Genomic DNA, 24,058 nt, shown 5'->3' on the forward strand with positions numbered 1-24,058 from the left:
GATCTGTGTGTGATGGCGGGGTGGGGCCTGGCGTGGCGTCTGGAACTCTCTGTGACTGTCTGGCGTTGACTTCCTGGGTCTGTGCCTCCGCACCTCCCTCCAGTTGTTCATTCATTCGTTCATTCATTCATTTCTTTGTTTGAACCGTTACTCCCCAGGCACTCTGCACACACACTGGGTATGAGGCGTCTCCCTGACACCACCCTCCAGCTCCCACCCCCGATCCGCCATGCTCAGCACTGGGCACCCCGAGTCTCACTCTCTGTTCTTTTATTTCTGTAGTAAAACTCTCTGGAGGTGACTGTCGGGATCATGGGGAGCTGGTGGGGAGGGGGCCCCTCCTGGGTGGGGGCTGGGGGCGGGGTTATTGCTCTGAGCTCCCTGTCCCCAGGGGGGCCTATGTGGGGGGTGTCAGGACTGGGGCCAGCACAGGGGGTTTGGAGACACGGCCACACAAACACTCGGGGCATAGCACAGGGGTGGGCGGGCGGGGAAGGCTGGGCGCCATATTGCACTTTGGGAGTGGGGCCAGGCGGGGACCCCCCTCAAACTGGAGCCTGGGGAGGAGGCTGGAGGCCATCACATTCCCTTTGTCCTCTGTGGAGGGGGAAGTGAGACCCCCCACTCTGGGGCTGGGGAAGGAGACTGGGGCAGCAACGTGCCCAGACCCGGGAGGTGCTGAGGGCTGGTCCTGGGCCTTGGGCCAGGCATCAAGGGCAGACGGGCAGCCGCCCTGGTCCCTGCCTCAGCAGAATCTATTGCCCCCTGCCGGCTCAGCTGCCGGCCCCCCCTTTGCCCGCCTTTGCCTTGGGGGGCGCCGGGAGACCCTCATCGCCCTCGCTGTCAGAGCTGCAGCCGCTGACGTCGGTGATCTCCAGCTCCGAGTCGCTGTCCTCCTTCCCACCAAGGGCAGCCTCTGGACCCCCAGTCCCCGGCAGCGCCAGGCGAGGGGCCGCTGCCAGGCCCGAGGGGCGCTCGGGGCCCAGGCCCTCCCCTGTCGAGGCCAGCAGGGGCACGGCTGTGGGGCCTCCCCCTGCCCCTGCCGAGGGCAGGTGGCCCAGGGAACTGGCCAGAGGGTTGGGGTAGAAGTGCGGGGGGTAGAGAGAGGGAGGCAGCTTGGGGAAGGGGCCCGTGAGGTACGGGTTAAAGTTCCAGGGGTACTCAGGGAAGGCGCGGCCATAAGGACCCAGCAGGCCAGGGGGCTTGGAATAGCTGGGGGCACCTGGGGGGCACAGGGGTAGGTCAGGCTGGGGCGCCTGCCTGCCTGGGGACCAGTAAAGGGGGCTGCCTTCCTGCCATATCCCACCCCATCTCCCCACATCACTCCTACATGGCATCTTACCCCCTCACACAGCTTCCCCCAACTCCATCTCCTCCCACTCCCCCACTTGTCTTCCCATTCCTTAGGCACCCCTGAAAGCCCTTGTCCCCCTCATTTCCCCTCCCTCATGTCACATCCTTTTCTGGGTTTTACACACACACACACACACACACACACACACACACACACACACACACACACCCTACAGCCTGGCCCTGGGCCCCCTTCCCCGTCTCTTTTCTCATCCTCTTCCCTCAAGCCTGCAGCTTCTCCCACCATGCCCCCAGCACCCCAGAACCTCCAGGCTCTTACCAGAGCTCAGGAACGGGAAAGGGCTGTCCAGACGCAGTTTATCTGTCTCGGAGGTGAACAGGGGTGTCCGGGCCCCTGGCTCTCCCAGGCGTGGGGCAGAGAACAGGGTTTGCAGGGTCTGGAGAGGGAGTGGGGGAAGCCGCCCTGCTCAGACTGTCCCCTCCCCAGAGTGGGCACCAAGTGCCTCGGTTCCAGGACCCCAGTACCCAGACTCACCTCAGGGGTGAGGGGAGGAGCATCTGGCCCTGGGGCCCCCCCAAAGGGACTGGGGGTCAGCAAGAGTGGGGAGCCAGTGGCAGCTGCCGCCATGTCCAGCAGCGGGTAATTGACAAGCACGACTTTGCTGAAGTTGAACTTGTAGGTGAACCTCTTCCCTTTGGTCTTGTGGAGAATCCGCTTGTTGTAGTAGTAACTGTGGGGAGAGCGGTGGTGTTGGGGAGGTGCAGGGGGAGCCCTGGGGCAGGATCTGGGGTATCTTAATGCGTATGCTGTCCCAGGCATGGTGCACAGAGCACTAGAACTTGGGGAAACTGAGGCTCACAGAAGTCCCTTAACGGGGATCACAGGGCAAGGAAGGGATGAGGCAGGAGCGGGGACCCTGCCCTGCGAGACTCCAAAGCCCAGGTTTAGGGGTCCTTCCTCCTTGCCTCCCTTCCACTCAGAAGTAGCGATGGTGGCTATTCACGCACAGCCCTGTGCCTTGTGGGATCCAGCAGGAACCTGCCCCGGGATGCAGAGGGGGCACCAGAGGGACAGTGAGGGGCAAAGGACAAGGTGGGATCCAGCCCCGAGCCCTTCCTCACCGCAGGGCCCGGCTCAGCTTGTCGTAATTCATGTGGGGCTTGCATTTGCGAATACCCCACAGCCGGGCCACCTCATCGGGGTCTTTGATGACGAATTCCCCGTAGTCCCCCTGCCAGGCGATGACGCCCTGGTACTCTTCCTTCTGCAGCAGCTCCAGGATAAAGTGCCACAGCTGGATCTGCCTTGAGCCAGGGGATGACTCTGGCTTGTAGGCCCAATCCGGGAAGGCAAACCCTGGGGATGGGAGGCAGGGAGTGGGCTGGGGTCAGGATGCCATGTCCAGGGCTCTGGGTCTTACTGGACTCAGTAACCTGGGAGGCATCTAGTTCTCCTCCAACCTCAGGCATCTTTAGGGACCTGGTTCCCACTCTCCAAACCTCCTCCCCTGGTGTCTGGTCCCCAAATTATCCAAATAAGGGCAAGAACCCAGTCATCCAGGGACTGTGGGTTGGTACCAGTCTGATCCCCTACCTTGGCATAGCTCCCCCAGGCTCAGCATTCAGAGGTGGAGTTGGGAGGGACTGGCTTCCTGCACCCATGACAGTGAGGAGGAATGGGAGGGAGGGGCACCCGCCTCCAATAGCGTTAGTCCTCTCACTGCCCCCAGCTAGCCAGGAGGTCTCTGGTCTCTTGTACCCTGCAGTGCCCCCAGCTCTTGCTGTCTCTGTTCCCCATTCCCTGTCCCCTGCTCCACCTTTCGACATTCCCCAGAGTCCCCCACTGACCCATCCTGGCATATCCAGGCTGGGGCTCTGTGTATGTCTACCTGCCTGTGTATTTGTACCTTTCCCGTCCCTGTGTCCCCTCCACCCCATATCCATGCCCATGTCCATCCAAGAGCAGTCCAGAACAGGGTGTGTGTGTGTGCGCGTGGACACACACATGCCCACGGAAGACATGTCACACAGACATCAGTTCACTTGCCTGAGACACACAGCCACACTGGGACACAGGGACACCGGAGTGCCACACTCATGCTGGGGGCCACCAAGGCTGACATGGCAGACACAGGCTGCACAAGACTCAAGGTCACGTCATCTCAACAACCCCACAGTGCACACCCATCACAACACACAATTACACATCTCAAGACTAGGACTTACTAACAACACAAATGCATGACAAGACACACACAGGACCCCAAATGCCCAAAGAACACACTGTACGATGGAGATGGTGAACACAGCACCAAGATATCCATGTCCCCAGACACACAGGGTGGCAGCATGTCAGTAGAGCAACTACCCAAACCCGCACACAGAGGCACCCACTTGTCAGCACTGACACCCCCGACTCACTCAGCATCACGTCTCGCATGCAGAGGGGGTACTCCACTGTCCACATACCCCCAGGAGCTGGGCACCCTGAAATCTCACCTCCCATGCAGAAGGCCCCAAGCCCTGGGTCCAATTTCTGTGTTCACTCCTATGCCATATCCTCTGTCCCCTTCCCCCTCCTCAGAGACCCCAGACCCAGGCATGAAAATAGAAGGCAGAGTGAGTCCATAAAAAGCTGGCAGCAGTGCGGGAGAGAGGAGACTCCTGTGCGCCTGGGCAGGGGAGACCAGCATCGCCGTGTCCACTTGCTGTGTGATTACGGGCAGGCCCTTACGCTCTCTGGTTTAGAACTTCAGAGGTGGAAGGCAAGGGGGTGCAGGGTCCCACCCAGGCTGCCTGGTATAGAAAAGTGGGTGCTTGTGCCTCCCGGCCTGAAGGCCGGGGAGCTCCAGGCAGTCTCCTTGAGGGAGAATTTGTATCTCAATTCATTTTGGGCTCTTTCTCACCTCCCATGACAGGGCTGGATCCAGACGCCAGCTCTGACCTATTCCACACCCAGAACACATCCTACTGGGGAGGCAACTGTATCACAGACACACCCACAGGACCCCAAGGTGACAGTGGGACACCCAGCCTCGATACTCCATCTGTCCTCGAATGCACACCCTCATATATGTCGTACCTATGAGGCACAGGCACAGCTAGAGAGAGGACCCCCAAACTCAGTAGGCAGACACACACACGTGATAGAAAAACCCCCAGAATTCACTCATGTGCACATGGACCCTACGCTGAAAACCAGACACAGCCCCCAACACAGAGGCCCAGGGATGCATCCCCCCCACAGCCCCAAATGCACCAAGACATCCATTCGGAACGCCATACACCACGAGACAGACCACAAGAAACAGGCAAAGGCTCCTCACCCCACTCAGGCAGAGGCACAGTCGGCGAGCCGGCAGACACCCCCATCCCAAAATGCAGACACGCCTAGCCCAGAGACACTCAAGTAGCCTCAGATGTGCACGTACAAGCAAATACACAAGCTCACACAAAGACAGGCTGTGCAGACACATTCTTCCAGTGTGACCCCTTCTAGAAACACTGAAGTGTGACACAGGGACACACTCTGAAATGAGACCCCAAATAACCAAGGACAGAGTCTCTGTCTCTGTCTCTCTCTCACACACACACACCCACACCCCTCCCGCTGCACATCAGCATGGGGTCTGACCAGCTTCACCGTCCACCACCCCCAGTTCCAAGCCTCCACTCTGAGCAAGCTGTCCTCTCTCCTGGGTCTCGGTCTGGCCGGGTTGTGCCTGCACGTCCCCCTGACTGGGCAGTGCCGTCTGTCTATCTGTCCATCCATGCCTGGCCTAGTGCCCCCTGCAGCCCAGTCCCTGCTCTTTCCCCACAGGTCCTGCACGGGAGCAGGCTGAGACGTGCGCGGCAGGGATGCCTGGGCCTCGGGCCCCTCTGTCCTCACCCCTCACTCACCTCCGTACCCTTCCAGAAGACCCACATATCCCAGCAGGCAGGGGGCAGGGGAATCTGGCTGCGAAGTTTTTAGCCAAGTTTCTCAGAAGCGGTTTGATTTGGGGCACTCTGACCAAGACTGAGAGAGAAGGACCCACGGACTAGAGTGAGACACGTGGAGACACGGAGAGAAGGGGGATGCGGCTCACTGGGGAGGCCTGAAGGGTGAGGGAAGGGGTGGGGGAGGTCCGGGCCAGTTACCGGGGGTCCAGAGAGCCGGCAGAGCGGGCGGGGCGAAGAGAAGGTCGGAGACGCAGCTACAGTCCATGGCGGAGCCGGCCCTGCAGAGGCCGGGAGGGACACACGGGGACGGGGTGGGCAGGAGAGACAGACACAGGTCAGCCAGCGGGGCGCTGCCCGGGGCCTTCCCCTCTCCCAGGTCCCCACCCCAGCCTGACACCCTCTCCCCGCAATCCCTCCTGCCCACTCCCTCCCGCAGGCACCGCTCTGTCCTCAGCCGCTGCCGGCCCGAGACCCCGTTCCTTCCCTCCCAGCCTCTCCTCCCGCAGCCTCCTCCTCACTCGGTGCCTCCATCACTAACTACGCCGCTCCCAGCCTCCCTCCCCACTCCCCGCCACTCGCTCACGCTCTCACACTCGCTGGCTCTCACACCCGCCCGCCCGCCGCTCGCGCCCCGCACCGTCTCTGCTGCCGTCTCCCGTCCCCGCTCTCCCGCCTGACCTCCCGGGTCGGTCGGTCCCTGCGTCTCTGAGTCTCCCTCTGTCTCTCTCTCTGGCTGCCCCAGATTTATCTTGTTCTATAACTTGCCCCCACGCCCACCCCACCCGGACAACCCCCAGGCGGGCTTTTCCAGCCCAGGCGCAGCCCTGACCCGCAGCGGCCCAGGAGGGGCTGCAGGGGTGCAGGCCCAGCACCCCCTCCTCCAGTCCTCTGTCCCACAGGGCAGCCCCCAGCGCCCTGCAAGAGGCGTCCACAGACCCCAGACCTGCTGCTCACCCTGAAGACCCCTGCCACCTGGATCTGCCTCCCTCCTCAGACACCCCTTCCCCTCACATCTGCCTCCCCTGTCAGACCCCCTCCCTCAGACACTCCCTCTCCTTAGATATCTTACGCCCCTAAGATACTCCATCCCCTCCTCACTCCAGTCTCCCCGCACCTTTCCCCCTCTTACGGCGCCTCCCCTCCACACACACACCCTTGGAATCCACTCCCTCTCACACCCCTCCGCAGACACACGCTGCCCTGGCGCTCCTCCCCTCAGGCACTTCAGCCCCTCACTGCCACCCTCAGACCCCACCTCTAGAGCATCTTCTTCCTGGAGCCCCCCCAGATGCTCTCAAAAACCCACTCCTCTTAGACACCCTGATACTCCGCACTGCTCCCGTGTGCCCCCCACCCCGCCCCGCCAGAAACCCCTCAGACCCTGGTAGCCCACACTGTGTTCCCCTGTGAGCCCCGCCTACCCCCTGGACACTGGACAAGACTTTTCAGACACCCTATGTCCCCTCAGACTCGCCCGGTCTCCCCACAGAGGCCCCAACCCCAAATGCCCCCACCTCCCATCTGCCTCCTGGAGCCTCCCCTGTCCCAGGCCCCCTCTGTTCCCACACCTGTCTCTCCATCTTTCTCCATCTGCCCCATCTCGGTATCTCTCCCTCTCCATCTCTGTCTCTCCCCGTCACTTGGTCTCTTCTCCCTTCCGTCTCCCCCCACCATCTCCCTTCCATTTCTGTCTCTCTCCTCCACCAAGGGGGTCTCTCTCCCCACCTCACTGCCCTCTCCCTCTCTCTCCATCTCCTCCTCCACCCCTCAGTCTCTTTCCTGTTTCTCCATCTCCCACCCCTGCTTCTTTTCCGTCTGTCTCTCCATCTTCCCAGTGTGTCCATCTCTGTCTCCCTATGACTTTCTCCCCATCTCTGCTATCCGTCTTTCCTTCCCTTTCCACCATCTCTGTCTCTCCCTCCCTTTCCACCATCTCTGTCTCTGTCTATCCCTCCCCTTCCACCATCTCTGTCTCTCCCTCCCTTTCCACCATCTCTGTCTCTCCCTCCCTTTCCACCGTCTCTGTCTCTCTCTCCCTTTCCACCATCTCTGTCTCTCCCTCCCCCTCTACCATCTCTGTCTCTGTCCCTCCCTTTCCACCATCTCTGTCTCTGTCTCTGTCCCTCCCTCCCCTTCCACTCTCTCTGTCTCTGTCTCTCCCTCCCCCTCCACCATGTCTGTCTCTGTCTCTCCCTCCCCTTCCACTATCTCTGTCTCTGTCTCTCCCTCCCCCTCCACCATCTCTGTTGCTTCTGTCTCTGCCCCCACCCTTTCCCTGTCCCGCCTCTCTCCAGCAGCCCCGCTCCCCCACACCTCTCCCCCACCCATCACTCTCCCACCTCCCGCTTTCTCTGCCTCTCAGGGTCCCCCTCCTTCCTCCCCCCGCCCCCACCCCCTATTGGCCCCTCTCATTTCCGTGTTGGTTTTGATTTCTCTTCCCGACGCTTTCAACTCCCCGCCGCCTCCTCCGGACACGTTATAACGAGGAGCCGTGGGATCGGCGCTCCGGGCCCTTCTCCCACACTCCCCCCGCCATGTCTCACACTGGTCTCTGCCATCTCGCGGTCTCTGTGGCCACTTCTCCTCGTCTCTGTGCCCAGCCTTGGTCCTGTGTCAGGCCCCGCGGGGACCTGGACCCCTTGCCCTTGCCCATCGCCTCTGCCACCCTATCTCGATCCGTCTGTCTCTCCCGTCTCTGGGTCTCCACGCCTCCCTGTCTCTTGGTTCCCACGTCGTCTCCACTTCTGTGTCCCCATGTCTCTGTGTCCCCACGTCTCTGGGTCTCCGCATGGCTCTGTTTTGATGTCTGGGGTCTCCACACCCCTGTCTCTGTCTCCACGTCTCCATATCTCCTCCTTCTCAAGTCCCTGTCCTGTCCCCATGTCCCCCATCTCTGTCTCATCTGTCTCTGTCCCATGTCCCCCATCTCTGTCTCATCTGTCTCTGTCTCCATGCCCCATCTCCCTGTCTCTGTGTCTCTGTCTCCATGTCTCCATCTCCATGTCTCTGTCTCTGTTTCTGTCCCGGTGTCTGTCTCTTGGGGTCCCTTTGATCTCACCCTGCCCCTGGCGCCCCCCTGGCCCCATTGATCGCTGATCGACTGATGGAGGGAGCGCGGCCTGCGGGGCCTGGGGCTGCAGGGCCGAACAGGGCCTGGCAGGACAGCCGGACAGATGGACAAACGGCTCCAGCCCCAGTGGCTGTGGAGGGGGAGTAGCCACAACCCCCCGCCCCTCCCCGCCGGCCGGCGTGGTGCGGATGGGGACTCCAGGCAAGCTTTAATTTTTAATTTTATTTTGCTTCCTCCACCCCCCCTCCGCCCCCCATCTCTACCGCCCGCAGCCATGGCACCGAATGTGTGTGCGCATGTGAGCGAAGCGGTGTGCAGAGGCGCTGGGCAGGCGAAGGCCCTCCTCCCTTCTCTCCCTGCCAAGCACAACCGCACAGACCCACACACCAACCCAGGCACGCACACCACCACGTCCCACACAGCACACATCGCACAGATGCACACACCAGCACAGCCACACACACACCATCACACACCACACACTGCATGAGCCCGCGTCAACAAAGTCACACACGGCACCACGTCCCACACATCACAGACACACACCAACAAAGCAATGCATACCACTGCTGCCACACACAACCCACATCACACAGATGCACGTGTCAGTAAAGTCACACACCAACGCTGTCACACAGTCACACACACACATCAGCATAGTCACAGACGCACAGAAACAGACACACAATTTTACGCAAATACACACACCAATTCAATTTCACACAGAAACGACACACAATCACAAATCCTAGACACACTGTGTAGACACATAATCACACACTGAGGCTCGCAATCAAATACAGAAACCCAGATTCCCAAGCACACAGCACACACTGAGACAACAGCACACAGAAACAGACACAGTCACACAACCAAGCACCACCGAGCCTCGAGTGCATACATATGCACTTGGTCACTCATGGAGCCGTAGAGATAAACACACCAGCACCAACCCAGACAGCCAACACACACGGCCACACACACACCCATTCGCAGACACAGTCACAATCACACACACACACCAAGATCACGGACCCATAGGACCCACACAGCGGCCCCTGCAGAGGTACACACAAACACACCCAGACACACTGGGTAGGGGTGGGCACTCGGAGATGACCCCAACCCAAGGCCCCTGCCACTCCTGCTCCCACCATCCCCATCTGTCTGCCTGTCCCTCCGTCTGTGAACTTCCTGAGTGTGTCTCTGCATAGGTGCGTGTGTGTGTGTGTGCGCACATATGTGACACGTGCCCTTGTCTCAGACCTGCTTCTGTGACTGTCTCTTGAGACACAGGTCTCTTGGTCTCTCTCAGCCCCTTCGGGTGTCGGTGCGTCTTTCTGTCTGTCTCTGTCACTGAGGGTCTTTGCTGCTCATATTGGCCTGCCTGTCTTTCTAAATATCTCCATCTCTGAGTGTGTCTGTTTCCCCCATCTCTCTCTCTGGGTGTCTCTCTCTGTCTCTGTCCCTCTCTGTCTCCGGGCTCTCTGTCATCTCTCTCTGCCTCTGTCTCCTAACACCCCATCACCCCGCCCCCCCTCCCGGGGCTGGGGTTTAACCAGTTGTTTTGATTTCTCTAAGCTGCGCCAGCGGCCTCGGGAGCCGCCTCGGGCCTCGCACCCCGCCACCAGCCCCTTCATCCCTCACCCAGGCCCCCCCATCCCCACCTCCCCTTAACACAATCTGCACAAGTGGAATGAAAATTGATTTTTTTTTTAAATTTCATATCTTCTCCGGGGCTCTGTCTAAAGAGGAGAGAGACGCGGCCCAAGACCCTTCTCCCACCGCCGCCCCCGCATGCACACGCTGTGCCCCAAAGCACACGCGCGCATGCACACACACACCCCGACTGCACCCACCCATGGCCACACGTTCAGGCACAATCTGGGGACATATCCCTCCTTACGCCACACGCCCATGTAGGACACATCTGTGCACACAGTAGAGACCCACAGTGACGCCCACTAGTAGGCACACACACACACCATGCACAGCCCCAGCCATGGGCCAGCTGCCAGCCCCACCCATCTGTCGCCACACAAACGAGCCCCCAACACCCTGTCCCATCTAGGTGCACGAAGCCGGCTCCCTGTGGTCACACACTGTGTATGTGCTCACACACCTGTCCGTCCAGACTACGGCCACGTCCATGTGTACACAGGGCAGGCTCAGGGGACGGCCCTCGACAGGCACCAGCAGACCCTGTGCCTGACTTGGAGAGGAGAGGGTTCAGGGGTGATGTGGGGTTTCCTGCATGGGCGTGCCCCCCCTCATCCCGGACGCCACCCCCATTCCCACACTGCCCACATGAAATGCTCTGGCCTGACCCTGGTTGGGGGTGCCTTTGTGCCTGGGGTGTACACATACCCCACACGTATACACCACACATATACCACACATACCACATACGCACACCACAAACACACCATACATACACACCCCCACCACACACACACCTAGCCCCACACACCACATACACACACACAGTACACACCATATACACCATATCACACACACCACGCACACCACACATACACCACATACACCATATCACACACACCACACACATCACATCACACACACACATAAATACACCACACACGCACCACACACACCACATACACCACACACGCTACACTACCCATCAGACACACCACACACTGCATACACACCACACACACACACCACATCACTCTCACATACACCACACACGCTACGCTACCCATCAGACACACCACACACTGCATATCCACCACACACACCACATACACTACCCATTACACACACACACAACACACACATCATACACACCACATACACTAACCATACACACCACATGCACACCACACACCACACACACACACCATACACACACACTGCATACGCACCACACACATCACATACACACCATACCACAGACACTATACATCACACCACATACACAACACTTCATACACACACCCACACACATTACACACCACATGCCACACACAACACACATACCACACACCACACTTACACACCACTCGCAGCTTACTACTTCTCTCAGTACCACACCTTGTAATCTCCACAGGGACACACACAAAATCACAGTCACCCTTAACACACAGACCCACAGAAAACACACAGAAGCACACAGGGTGACACCAGAAACACAGCTTCACACACAGACTTTGGCACAAGTTCACACAAGTTGCACACACATGCGCCATCCAACAGCCACACATAAACATGCAACCACACAAACATACACAATCAAACATACACAAGCAGTCATCAGTGCTCTTTAGGGCTGGACACACAATATCCCTCACTCAATTGTTATGAACCAACACTCAAACTGGTACAATCAGCTCCTACAAATTACCATGCACGTGCGTGCGCACGCACACACACACACACACACACACACACGTCCACATCTGAACCCAGACTCAGACACAAGCCCACAAGCTCAGAGACACAACAGCAACCCCTGAACACCAACACAGTGCCACACAAATACACAGCTGGTCTGTGACACACAAGATTTTGGGGGCTCTTCCTCAGCTGTGTCCCTCACACCCACACTGACCAGCCCAGCTGCCGGGGTCCTCTCAGGGTCGCACTCACTCGTCCTTCTACCCTGTTTCCCTGGGACTGAGCCTCCTCATCTTGCCCTCAGAGATAAGAGCTGCCCCAGGTCCCTGAGGCCCACCCTACACAGCCACACCATGTGAAAACACCAGACACGGCACAACTCCAGAGCTTTGGACGGTCGCACCAGACGCAGCTGAGCACCACACACGTCACACAGACATGACACGCTCACAGACATGACACACTCACAGACATGACACGCTCACAGACATGACGCGCTCACAGACATGACGTGCTCACAGACGTGACACACTCACAGACGTGACACGCTCACAGACATGACACGCTCACAGACATGACACGCCCAGATGTGACGCACTCACAGACATGACGCACTCACAGACATGCGCTCACAGACATGACACACCTGGATGTGACGCACTCAGACGTGACGTGCTCACAGATGTGATGCACAGACACAACACGCTCACAGACATGACACGCCCAGATGTGACGCACTCACAGACATGACACACCCAGACGCGACGCACTCACAGACATGACACGCCCAGACATGACGCACTCACAGACATGACACGTCCAGACATGACGCACTCACAGACATGACACGTCCAGCCAGACGTGACGCACTCACAGACATGACATGCTCACAGACATGATGCACTCACAGGACATGCCCAGATGTGATGCACTCACAGATGTGACACGCTCAGAATGACACGCTCACAGACATGACACACCTGGATGTGACGCGCTCAGATGTGACACACAGACATGACACGCTCACAGACATGACACACTCACAGACATGATGCACTCACAGACAGGACACACCCAGATGTTACGCACTCACAGACGTGACGCGCTCACAGACAGGACATGTGTGGCTCCACTCAGCACCCATACTTAGTCACCTGTGCCCAGGAACACGCATGTCTAACAGGTCACATTCACAGACACTGTGACACAAGTCACACAGTCATGTGCACGTGCGCACACACACGCACGGTCTTCTGCCTCGACTGCACTGTGCAGGACACACACAGGGACAGAATGGCAGACAGACAGGGCACTGGCTTCCCAGGCTGGGGAAGGTGTGTCTGCTACCCTCGCTTGAGAGGTGGGGAGGCTCCAGGCCAGAGACAGAGAGGCCTGCGGGTGAGGGCAGGGGTGGAGACCCACATTCCTCTCCCTCTGTCTCTCCCTCTCTGTCTCTGTCTCTGCCTCGGGCCCTGTGTGTCTCTGCATCTCTGTCTCTCTCCCTGAGTCTCAGTTTCTGCACGATGTCCCTGGGGCTGCGGACAGCGCTCCGAATGGTGTCAGTTGAGGGGTGGCGAGGGAGCGTCCCCCGGGAGGTGGGAGCCGCAGTGCCACGCACCCCGCCTACCAAACAGCTCTGGGGGAGGGGAGAGGGAGGGCGGAGGCGCCACCTCGAGGCGGAGGGCGATCTGGCTGCTCCCCGACCTCACTCGTGGACCCCGCCTCCCCTCAGAGACCCAGAGAGATGGAGGAGCTGGAGGCTGAGGTCGGGGACACAGACAAGGGGAGACATGCAGGGAGGAAGAGAGACCGAGGGGGTGGAGAACTGGAGAACTGAGAGGAAACAGGAGTGAGACACAGAGGGAGATGGAGGGGGATAGGCGAGGACCCCACGGGGGAAGGCACAGAGGCAGAAAGAGACACAGAGGACAAGGATGGGTCCCACAGAAACAGGAAGCGGACTGGTAGCCACATGCACACGCAGAGAGAAGACAGAGACAGAGATAGAGAGACAGGCGGGGGGAGATCCGAGGTGGGGAAACATGGCAGAAGGAGTGAACCAGAGAGGCTGAGACAAAGTAGATTAGAAAGCTGTAGGTCACGGGAGAGCGAGGGCCGCACTGGAGACCCTGGGTTGGGAGGAAGGAGAGGAGGGGGCAGAGATGCGGAAAATTGAGGGATTAGGGCAGAGGCAGGAGAGGGATGCAGGCAAGCCCGGCCCTGGAGGTGGGAGCGGAAGGCTCAGGTGTGGGCCCGGTGGCGGGCAGATCTAAGGTGTGGATTCCTCGTCCTCCGCCCCACCCCGCCCTTCTTCGGTCCTAGGAGGTTGGTGTCCCCTGGGAGTCTGACCCACCCCAACTTCAAAGCCCACCCTACCCCTCCTCCTCCTCACCTCCACCAGGCCCCACCCCACCCAGACCCCAGCTCCATCCTCTACCTCTCCTCCTGGTCCTCATCCCCAACTCCCGCCCCTTCCCCACCTTTGCCTTCATTCTACCTCCACCCCCAGCCTCACTCCACACTGGGCCCCACCCCTCTATCAGAGTGACAGACAGTAGGGAAATGACTGTTATTTGGTGATGCTGGAGGGGTGGGGGCAGCGAGCTGAAGCGGGGTGTGGTGTACACCAGAACCAGCTACTCAGGGAGCCCAGAGACCCAGAGTCCTTCTAGACGGCAACCACCAAGAGCCAGGGCTCAGGCATCCCGACAGAGCCCCGGGGCTTGGCACCAAGAGCGTACTGAGGAAATGACGTTGAGGTGGAATCCAGATTAAATTGTGCTCAGCAGGGAATCAGAGAGACAGAGATAGCAGATCAAAGGGACAGAAAGCAGGAGATCAAGGGACAGAAATGAGGAGGGCAAAGAGACAGGGTCAGAGGGCTGGGGAAATAGGGATGGAGCCGAGAGCTAGAGGGGCAGATGGATGGGACTGAGAAGTGGGAGCAGACAGGGACAGGGAATCAGATGACAAGGAACTGAGGACAAAAATGGGGAGAAGTGGGTGATCCAGGGTCAGAGAAAAGGAGGAACACAGAAATGGGGTCAAAGATCCAGGAGGGCAAACATGACGGGCAGAGAACTGGGAACCGGAGAGAGACTCCGAGGGACGAGGGACTGGAGGCAGTGGGGCAGGCCTGAGGGCTAGGGCGAGGGGCGGGGCCTGGGCAGGCTGAGGCTGGAGCTGGGTGCCGGGCCACCAGGGATCCCACAAGGGCCGGGGTCCAGCCGGGCTGGGGGGGCACTCAGGGCTCCAGGGGCATCAGGCGCGGTGCTAATTCAGCGCCATCGATCAGACGGGATGAGAGCAATAAATTATTGTGACAAGATGCAATCCTGGCCCGCGCACTGCCGCCGAGGCGGATCGATCCCTGTCCCCAGCCCCACACCGGGTCCCATGCCCAGGCCTGGGCTGGCTGGCAGGGATGCCTCTGCCCATCTCTCCCTCCATTCTCCACCCTGCACACACTCACTCCCACTGACAGCCAGGTGAAGGGAATGTGAGGGGCAGCCTAGGGAAGCGGCGGGAGGGGGCTGGGGGAACCCACAGAGGGAAGTTCAGCGCCCCCTCTGACCCAGGCCTTTTGCTTCCCTCAGCACCCCATCCTCACCACCACCTGTGAGGTAGGAACTGCCATGATGGATGCCCATTTCACAGATGTGGAAACTGAGGTTCTGACAGGAAAAGTAACTTGGCCAAAGTCCCACACGGGTGAGGTGAGCCTGGACTTGAATGCAGGTCAGTATGACTCCAGGCCCCCAATATTTGTACTGTCAGAGGACAGAGCAAGGGCCAGAGACAGAAAAGGAGGAAAGAGATGAGACAAGGAGACAGATACAGAGTCCAGGATATGGAGAAACTGATAGAGAGTCAGAGAGCTGTAAAGACCCTGTATGGAGAGAAACAGACACAAAGACAACCAGAGAAATACAGAGAACAAAGAGAGACTGGGAGACAGACAGACAGAGACAAAAAGACAGGGCGGGACAGAGGAGTGGAGAGGCCAGAAACCAAGAGAGACAGAGAGACTCAGAATCAGACAGGCAGACATGGACAGGGACAAGGAGATAGGGGCAGGTGGTGGCAAAGGTGGAAATGGAGAAAGGAAATGAAAGTGAGGGTGGGAGGAAAGGAAAGGCCAGCATGCAGGGAGGGGTGGTGTGGGAGGCAGGGGTGTGCTGGGAGGGGGCTGTGCTGGGGGGGTGTCTGGGGAGGCAGGGGTGTGCTGGGAGGGGGCTGTGCTGGAGGGGTGTCTGGGGAGGTGGGGGTGTGTGGGAGGGGGCTGTGCTGGGGGTGTGTCTGGGGAGGTGGCGGTGCCCTGGGAGGGGGCTGTGCTGGCCCCAAACAGCTTGTGGGGGAGGTGGGGGTGAGCATGTGGAATGACAGCCTTAGCCCCAGGAGTCAATGGAGGGTGAGAAAGTGAGCCTGGAGTGTAGGGGAGGTGGGGTTGGGAGGTAATGGAGAAGCAAGTGTCACCAAAGTCCCTAGGTGGATAGGTGTGTCTGTGGAGGGAGGAGGTCACCTGAGGGGCAGATGGGGGAGGCAAGGACACCTGAATGGCTAGGAGGGCAGTCTCTGAAGTCAGACAGCCTTGATTTGACTCAAATCTCTAACATCTACCTGTTTCTGGGACCTCAAAGAAACTCTCTGGACTCAGTTTCCTTCTCTGTAAAATGGGGACAAGAGGCAAGTGCCTGACTCATGAGGGTCCTGTGAGGACAAATGAGACAATGGGTGTGAAGAATTTAGTGTCTGTCACAGAGATGGATGGTGGCCTTAGTAATCGGGAGCTGCCGTCACCATCACCCTCACCCTCATTCTCATTCTTGTCGTCGCCATCAGTATATATGGGGAGGGCAGGTGTTATGTGGTAGAACAGGTGGGGCACACATTACAAGCACCTGCTACTCAGAGAGCGATACCTGGACCAGGTGTTTCTGATGCACACTGAAGTCAGAGAACCTCGGATTTAAGATGCTGTGCAGTGCGGGGAGCAGGTGTGGGGGTGGCTGGGAACAGGTGACACGTGTCTAACACATGCTACAGGTGTTATGCATGCGGAGGAAGGCGCTCCTCGAGGAGACAGCTGGTCAGAGACATGTGCTAGGAAAGGGGACCGGTGTTTCTGGAGAGAAGCAGGTTGGAGACAGGTGTGAGAGATCTGAAGGTTTCTTCCTAAAGGTGTGGGGGTGACAGGCTGCAGGGACAGGTAGGGAAAGTGAACATAGCAGAGAATGGGGCAGAGGTGTGCAGTGGGTTCACAATGCTTGCAAAAGGTGCAAAGGGACTCCGGTCACATGGATGTTTGTGGGGAGGAAAAGGAGAGAGGTGGCTGGAGTGTGGGGAACCAGGTGCATGTCTGTGGGACAGGGCTGTTTCCAGGAGAAGGTGTCCCCTAGATGCAGCTGAAGAGATGTGAAGCAAAGAGAGATTAAGTGGGGGTATGCGTAGGGGGTGTTGAAGCCTTGGTACTTGTTTGCTGAGGAAATGATTGAATGTGTTACCAGGGCAGAGGATTCTCCGGGATAAACAGGTGAGGAACGGCAGGTGTAGGGGGTTACTTGTGTGACCTCGTGCAGCAAAAGAGAGAGAGAAACATGGGAAATTAGGTATATGTGAAAGAAGAGAGGTGGATAGAGAGTACCTGAGGGACAGGTGTGGGAAAACAGGTATACAGGTGACACAGATACCTGTGGCCAAGGACAGACTCCTGCCCCAAACGTGTGTGTGTAAAGTAATGTTGTGTAAAGTGAGAGACAGTGAGAGACCAGGAGAGGCAAAGACAGTGCAAGAAGGAGTGAGACACAGGTGAGCAAGTGTGCAGGTGGGACAGGGAAACTCTGAGGGGACAAGGGCTTGGAGGAAGGCATGATGGCAGGGAAGGCCATGAGGAGGGTACCAGTGTGTGGGTTGGTGATCAGGTGGTGCTTGGGGTTAGGAAACAGGTGGGGAAGGTGCTTCTGTTGTCTGTGATGAGTAACCCGAAATGACAAGTAGGAAAGACAGGCACGGGAGAATCCTCGGAAGTCAGTGTACCTTGGAAGTCAGGTACAGGTAGAGAGGGGTGTGAGCGGCAGGTGTGCTCTTAGGTGACCTGTGTGTGGCCAGCTCTTCTGGAGGGGCAGGTGTTGGGGTGGTTAAGGAGGTGCAACACTATCACAGAGGCGGATGGGTGAGGGCCAGGAGGCTGGGGACTGGCGGGGGCAGGCCTTACCTGAGGGGACAGGTTAGCAGGTTGCACGTGTGAGTGCTTGTGTGCAAAGGAAGGAATGTGTGTGTGAGTGTGTGCACGTGTGGTGCTGCTTGAGAGGAGGAAGAGGTGAAGAAATATGAATGTGTGACGAACAGGTGAGTTTGGAGCTTTAGGGGACAGGTGGGATGGCTCATGGACAGGTAGGAAGGGGCCAGTGTGGCATGAAATAAGATAAAATGCAGGGATTCCAGTGGAAGGGGCAGATTTTAGAGAACAGGTGTTACCTGGAGGGGCAGGTAAGAGGGGACATATGCTCCCTGAGAGATCAGACATCTTAAGGGCAGGTGTGAGGGGGACGAGTGTTACCTGAAGGTGCAGGTGAGAGGAAATAGGTGTTACCTCCAGGGCAGATGAAGGGAACAGGTATGGAGGACAGGTGTTGTGTGCAGGCAGGTATGAGGAGATAGATGTTACCTGGAAGTCCAGATTTGGGGAGTTGAAGGGGGAACATGGATGTGACAGGTGCATTGATAGGTGTGAGTGAAAGGTTAGTTACCTGAGGCCACAGGTGGGTACAGTGTGACTCTGCCAGATGGTCTGCCGCCTCGATTTCTTTCGCTCCCCTGTCCTCCCCTCCCTGGGGAGCAAGTTCTGGCTCTCGGGTCCCTCCCATGGCTCTGGCCCTGGGCGGGGCACAGAGTTAGCCCAGCTGCCGGCCTGCCGGGCAGCCAGGGCTCCTGAGGCTGCTTGGCGATGCGGAGCGCGTCTGGGCCTCGGCGGGCCGGCCGGGCGGAGGGAGCGGGCGGGGGGGCCGTTTAGCCGTGATAGATCCGCGCGCCGCTTGTCTCTTAATCTCCGGAGCGACCGATCGATTCGCTATTTCCCTTTGTTGCCAGAAAATTCGATCCTGGGCCTGGAATTAGGTCCCCGGCTTAATCTGAGCGGAAACCAGCGAGGGGGAGACAGAGACAGAGATGCTGGGAGAGACAGAGACGGAGAGACAGTAAGAGACAGAGAGAGGCAGAGAGAGATAGAAAGACAGAGATGTTGAGAGAGGAAGAGACACAGGGAAAGATAAGCACAGAGATTTAGAGAGAGTCTAAGAGTTGGACCCAAAAAGGAAGAGAGAGATGCTGCGAGAGACAGAGATAGAGAGACAGATCCTGGGAGAGTTAGGGGTGGACACAGAGATGCTGTGAGAGACAGAGACAGAGAGACAGTGAGGAGAGACCCAGCCAGGGGAGAGATAACAGAAGTAGCCCAGCAGGGCCCTGCGACAGTGGTGGAATGATAGATAGAAAGGGTGTCCCAGAGAGCCCCGGCCCCACGAAGGTCAGGGCCAGGCCTGTACTCCATGCCCCGAAGTGTGCAGACCCCAGAATTGGCCCAAATGTCCTTCCCACAGACCCTGTGACCCCTCATACCAAATATAAGACCCCAGATATCCAGATCCAAATTAGCAGACCCTTAGCTTTGAACTCCAACTCCAAATCCAGACTTCTGGCCCCCTCAAGTTCAAACTCCTATGCTGACCCCCAGTCCCAGATATCCACACCCCCAGTCCTGACTCCCAGCCCCAGTCAGCTCCCAACCTCAGATATCTAGATCTTCCGCCCCAAGTTTCCAGTCTCTTGGCTTTGAGCCCCTAGGTCCCAAATATTCAAGCCCTCAGCCCTGACCTCTAAACCCCACTCAGAATCTAGCCCCAAATATCCAGACTCCTCAGCCCCAAACATCCAAATCCACCTTCAGGTCGGCCACCAATCCCCGTTCCCAGATTTTTCAGTCCAGTCTCTTGCAGACCCCATCTCCGTGGCTCTCACTCGCTCTCCCTCCCCGCCCCCAAATCTCGCACCCCTGTCCCGAGGCCGCACCTCTAGCGCTACCCACCTCCCACCTTCCCAGAGTTGGGCGCTGCCCCACCTGCCCCCTACAGCCGGGGCGGATGACCCCATCCGCCTACCCCTCCACGGGCTCGGAGGCCCAGCTTCTCAGGCCTCCCGGGACCACCCCCGCGCCCGCCCCCTCCTCGGGCGGGAATCCCCGCCCCCTCCCCGCCCCTGCGCCGTCCCGCGGCGCTCACTCACTTTCTGGGCTTTGCGCATCCGCTCCGGTCCGGGGAGAAGTGTTTAAAGTTCGGATCCCGCAGCCATGGCCCCCGCGGCGTCCTGGGGAGGGGGCACCGGGGCGAGGGGCGGGGTGGGGGGAGATGCCCGGAGCCCCAGGAAGGCAGAGACCCAGAGGACGAGGAGAGGGAGTCTCTGAGACGCCGGGACAGGAGAGACTCAGAGACGGAGAGACAGCCAGGGAGACAGAGACGGGGAGACGAGCAGAGACGGGGAGATGCAGAGAGGGAGGGAGACAGCGAGATAGAGGCGCAAAGAGAGCAGAGACGCGGAGAGCTGAGGACGGAGCCCCGGGCGGGAGCTCAGCGCAGCGAGCGCGGGCTGGCGCGCGCCCGGACAGCCTGGCCGGCTGGGGGCGCGGAGCGGCCCTGCCTCCTGCGCCTTCTCCTCTTCCTCCTCTTCCTCCTGCTCCTCCTCCTCCTCGTTCTCCTCCTCCTCCCTCCACTCCTCTGCGCGCCGCGCGCCTCCCGCCCTCGCGGCCGCCCGGCTGGGCTCGACTCGCAGATATATGGAGGCGGCGGCGGCGGCGCGGGGGAGGGGGCGGGGGCGCGATCGATGGAATATAATTTTCCTCAAACTCGGAAAATAAAGTTCAGAGCTGATCAAATTTGAAAACAGATGTCGAATCGCGACTCTAAATAAGGTTCGATCCCGGGACTGAGGGAGTGGGGGTGGGGCGGGGGTGGGTGGAGAGGTGGAGAGACCCCCCTCCTCTCCCCTTCCCTTCCCCTCCGCCGCGCTCCTCCCCAGGAGGACGCGCGGACAAACGGACAGGCGCGAGGTGGAGGTAGCGACGATGCGGCCAGGACCCCTGCTGGACACGCAAACCTGGACCGGGACTGGAACACGGACCCGCACACACGCAGCCTGGATAGGAGACACACGGACAGAGGGACATATGGATACAATAAGACAGTGCAAACACACACTCAGGGACACACAACCCTACAGAGAGACAGAGACACACATACACAGACCTGCCATCTGTATACGCAGCACACACATGCGTAGGGTAATACAGGAAGTGGAAACACAACCCGCACACGGAGCCATTCAGGCACACATAGAGAAACATATGCACAAACACAGCCTGCACACCACACCTTCCCCAACCCACAGCCACTCCCTGATCCACTGACCCACAAACTGGACACAAAGACACCCAGATGCACAGTGACACACAGCCACACTCCACTCCCAACACACAGCCTGGACACACAAGCCCTCACTGACACATAGGCAGAACCCAGGGCTGGCACACTGACACTCCCTTTCACACACCCACAAGGTCACAGGCACACACACGCACACCTGCAGTGACAGGGAAGGGCCCCGCCCAGCCGGATCTGCTCCCATTGAAATAACAAGTCAATATCGACCAGCCTCAGGGCAGGTCAGACCCACAGTTCAACTCCCGGCTGGACCTGCTGGCCCAACCTGACCCTCACCCTCACTGTCTACCCTCCTATCCCCTCCCCTGCCCCTTGCCCCTCGCCCCTTGCCCCTCACCCTGCCCTCTCTCCCGCTTCCACTCCCCAACCCCCCGACATTTATCTCCCATTCCCAGGTCAGGCTCCACCCCGCCAAGCCCCACACCACCTTCTCTGGGGAAAGGCAGCTCTCACCTGGGCAGCCCCTGGAGGCTCCTACTCCCAGAGGGGAAAATAGGCCTCACGGCAAGACAGCAGTCCCCAGGTGGATATATGGGGGCCAGGACAGCTCTGTGGGATCTCACCAACCCCACCAGCGCCCAGGTGCTGAGACGGAGGTGCTGAGAGGCTAGAGGAGAACTTCAGCCCTGCCTGACAGGGTTCAGCCTCACTCCCGCTCACCACTCACTCAGGCAAGTCGCTAAACATCCGGAGCCTCAAGTTTGCTCATCTGCAAAATGGGACAATAATGACCTCCCTCCTAGAGTGGTTGGGAGGGTTAAACCGCAGGGCACGTGGAGCACAGCTGGTACCGCACCAAGTACCAAGTAAACACGCATTTGCTGTGAGCTTGCTGCTTCCGAATAATCTCATTAAAAATATTAAGAATTTTGCCAGAAAACAAGAATTCCTTCACTTGCCTGTACCTTCACTTGTCTGAAAGGAAACATTCTTTCAAGGAGCCAACAGGCTTCACTGGGCTCCATTTACGACCTTTCCCCCAGAGCCATGGTCCTCTGGGTGTCCATAACAGCCCCGGGACTGTCCACAGCCTACTTGAACACAGGTCACCAGCTACAGTGTGCATATGTTTCTGTGCGTGTGCCTGAATGTCTCCATGTACGGGTCGTGTGTTCCCACTTCCTGTATTACGGTATGCACGTGTGTGCCGCGTGTATAGATGGCAGGTCTGTGTATGTGTATCTGTGTCTATCTCTGAGTGTATCTGTAACAGCCAGCACACTACAGAGAGCATCCCCCCTCTACCTGCCCAGTGCCTGGCTCTGAAAGCCAAGGAGGAGGTTCCGGAACACCCTCTGTAGGGCAGGACTCCTCCCACACAGGACACCCTTTGGGAGAAAGGTGACACCCTCTGGGTAGATACGACTCCTTGGCTACACCCTTCAAGAGAGCTGGGACACCATCAAGGCTTCAAGTACACCAACTGGAATGCATTTCATGACCATTAAACCCCTGTGAAGAGGGACAGAACACCTTCTAAGCCGAAAGAGCTCAATTGACTGTAGATAACACCCTTCAGTAAGGTAGGACATCCTCTGGAGAGATACAGTTTATCACACCATACATGACACCCTACTGGAAAATAGAACATCTTTGGAATGTGAGGGACACCCTTAAGATAGTAAAGACCATCAGTCAATGGGGCTTTAAGACTTTATCTCTAAACCACGCCCCTCTGGGAGACAGGAAAACGTCCCCAGGTGTCAGAAACACCCGGACTGTAATGTTAACACCTTTGAGGGGCTTGCAATGCCCAATCAGAGGGTGGGGAGGATCCCCCCAAGGAGAGCTCTGATGCTCTTGGGGCTGGGATAGGGGGGCCAGGATCCATTGCCCTGTGCATCCCACACACTGGTAGGAATGGGAACAGCACCCGTCTGACTGTTTAGAACACCCTCGGCACCTCCCACCCCCAGAAGACACCGTCTTGATTTCTGGAACAACTTTGGGGGCTGTGCATTTTGGGGTAATTTATGCTCCCTCTCTGAGTCCTAGGGTTCGAGAGGATTTGTGAGAAGGAGACCAGAGCGTGCAGTGCTGTGTAAAGCACATAGTAGGTGCTCAGTGAAAGAGACCCCTCACTGCACAGCACCCCCACGGCCGGCAGGGGCACACGTCCCCTCGTTAGCAGTGTTGCCAACGCTGCCTACTTGGCTGAAGGAAGCATCTCACAGGAGGGGGATCATTAAGCTGTACTTAACATCCCCAGGGAGGCTGCAGCAGCAGAAGACTGTAGTTAATACCCTACTGAGAGAGGACGCCCTCAGGGTGTTTAATGCCCCCTAGGAGAGGGGGAGACAGAGAGAGAGGGAGCAGGAGAACACCCTCACCAGCCTCTAACACCCAGTGGACTGAATTTATTACCCATGAAGGAGAGAGCATACCTCTGGGGTCTATAATATCCGCTAGACTCTTGAAACCCCCAAGAGCAAGAGGACCCCTCCGTGAGGGCTGTCGGCTCTCTCGAGATTGCTTTTAACAAAGATGCCTCCTGGTGCAGCTGAAAGCACTAAAGGTGACAGAGGGTGAAACCAGGAGCCCCCCACCCCAAGATTCCATCTCCTTAACTCCCTCCCCACCATTGCAGCCCTCCCGGAACCACAAGAGCAAAAGGGGAGGTAGGGGTGGTGTGGGTGGGGGAGGTTGAATGGGGCCCAAATCCCAGCATGTCAATAGTCATGACAAGGACCATTTAATGGGATTTGCCTGGTGCCCGGCACTGGCCTGAACTCTATACACAGATTAATTCAAGCAAGTCTCATGGCACAACTCTAAAAGGTAGATGCTGTTATAAGCGTCACCCCCACTTTACTGATGAGGAAACTGAGGCACAGGATCACTTGCTGACTGTCACACAGCTAGTTAGTATTGAAGGGGACCT

General features: G+C 58.3%; 1 protein-coding gene across 1 annotated transcript; it reads right to left on the reverse strand.

Annotated features, from left to right (window-relative positions):
- Positions 1-28: 28 nt before the first annotated feature.
- Positions 29-20,647, reverse strand: ERFL (ETS repressor factor like). The gene is made up of 6 exons (XM_030797138.1): positions 19,967-20,647; positions 5,455-5,534; positions 2,437-2,671; positions 1,850-2,045; positions 1,634-1,751; positions 29-1,222 (listed from the first exon to the last, which is right to left on the reverse strand). Exons 2-6 carry the CDS (start codon positions 5,519-5,521, stop codon positions 774-776), a joined length of 1,065 nt encoding a protein of 354 aa, XP_030652998.1. The 5' UTR covers positions 5,522-5,534; positions 19,967-20,647; the 3' UTR covers positions 29-773.
- Between the last annotated feature and the right edge of the window lie 3,411 nt (positions 20,648-24,058).

Source organism: Nomascus leucogenys, chromosome 17, assembly GCF_006542625.1.
Source record: "Nomascus leucogenys isolate Asia chromosome 17, Asia_NLE_v1, whole genome shotgun sequence".
Lineage (NCBI taxonomy): Eukaryota > Metazoa > Chordata > Mammalia > Primates > Hylobatidae > Nomascus > Nomascus leucogenys.

Bases quoted from the DNA above. Each gene is read 5' to 3' on its own strand.
- ERFL (XM_030797138.1), bottom strand. From the start codon at position 5,521: ATGGACTGTAGCTGCGTCTCCGACCTTCTCTTCGCCCCGCCCGCTCTG. The intron at 2,672-5,454 runs GTAACTGGCCCG...TCCCATCCCCAG, and splicing joins GCCGGCTCTCTGGACCCCCG to GGTTTGCCTTCCCGGATTGG. The intron at 1,223-1,633 runs GTAAGAGCCTGG...TGTGCCCCCCAG, and splicing joins TTTCCCGTTCCTGAGCTCTG to GTGCCCCCAGCTATTCCAAG.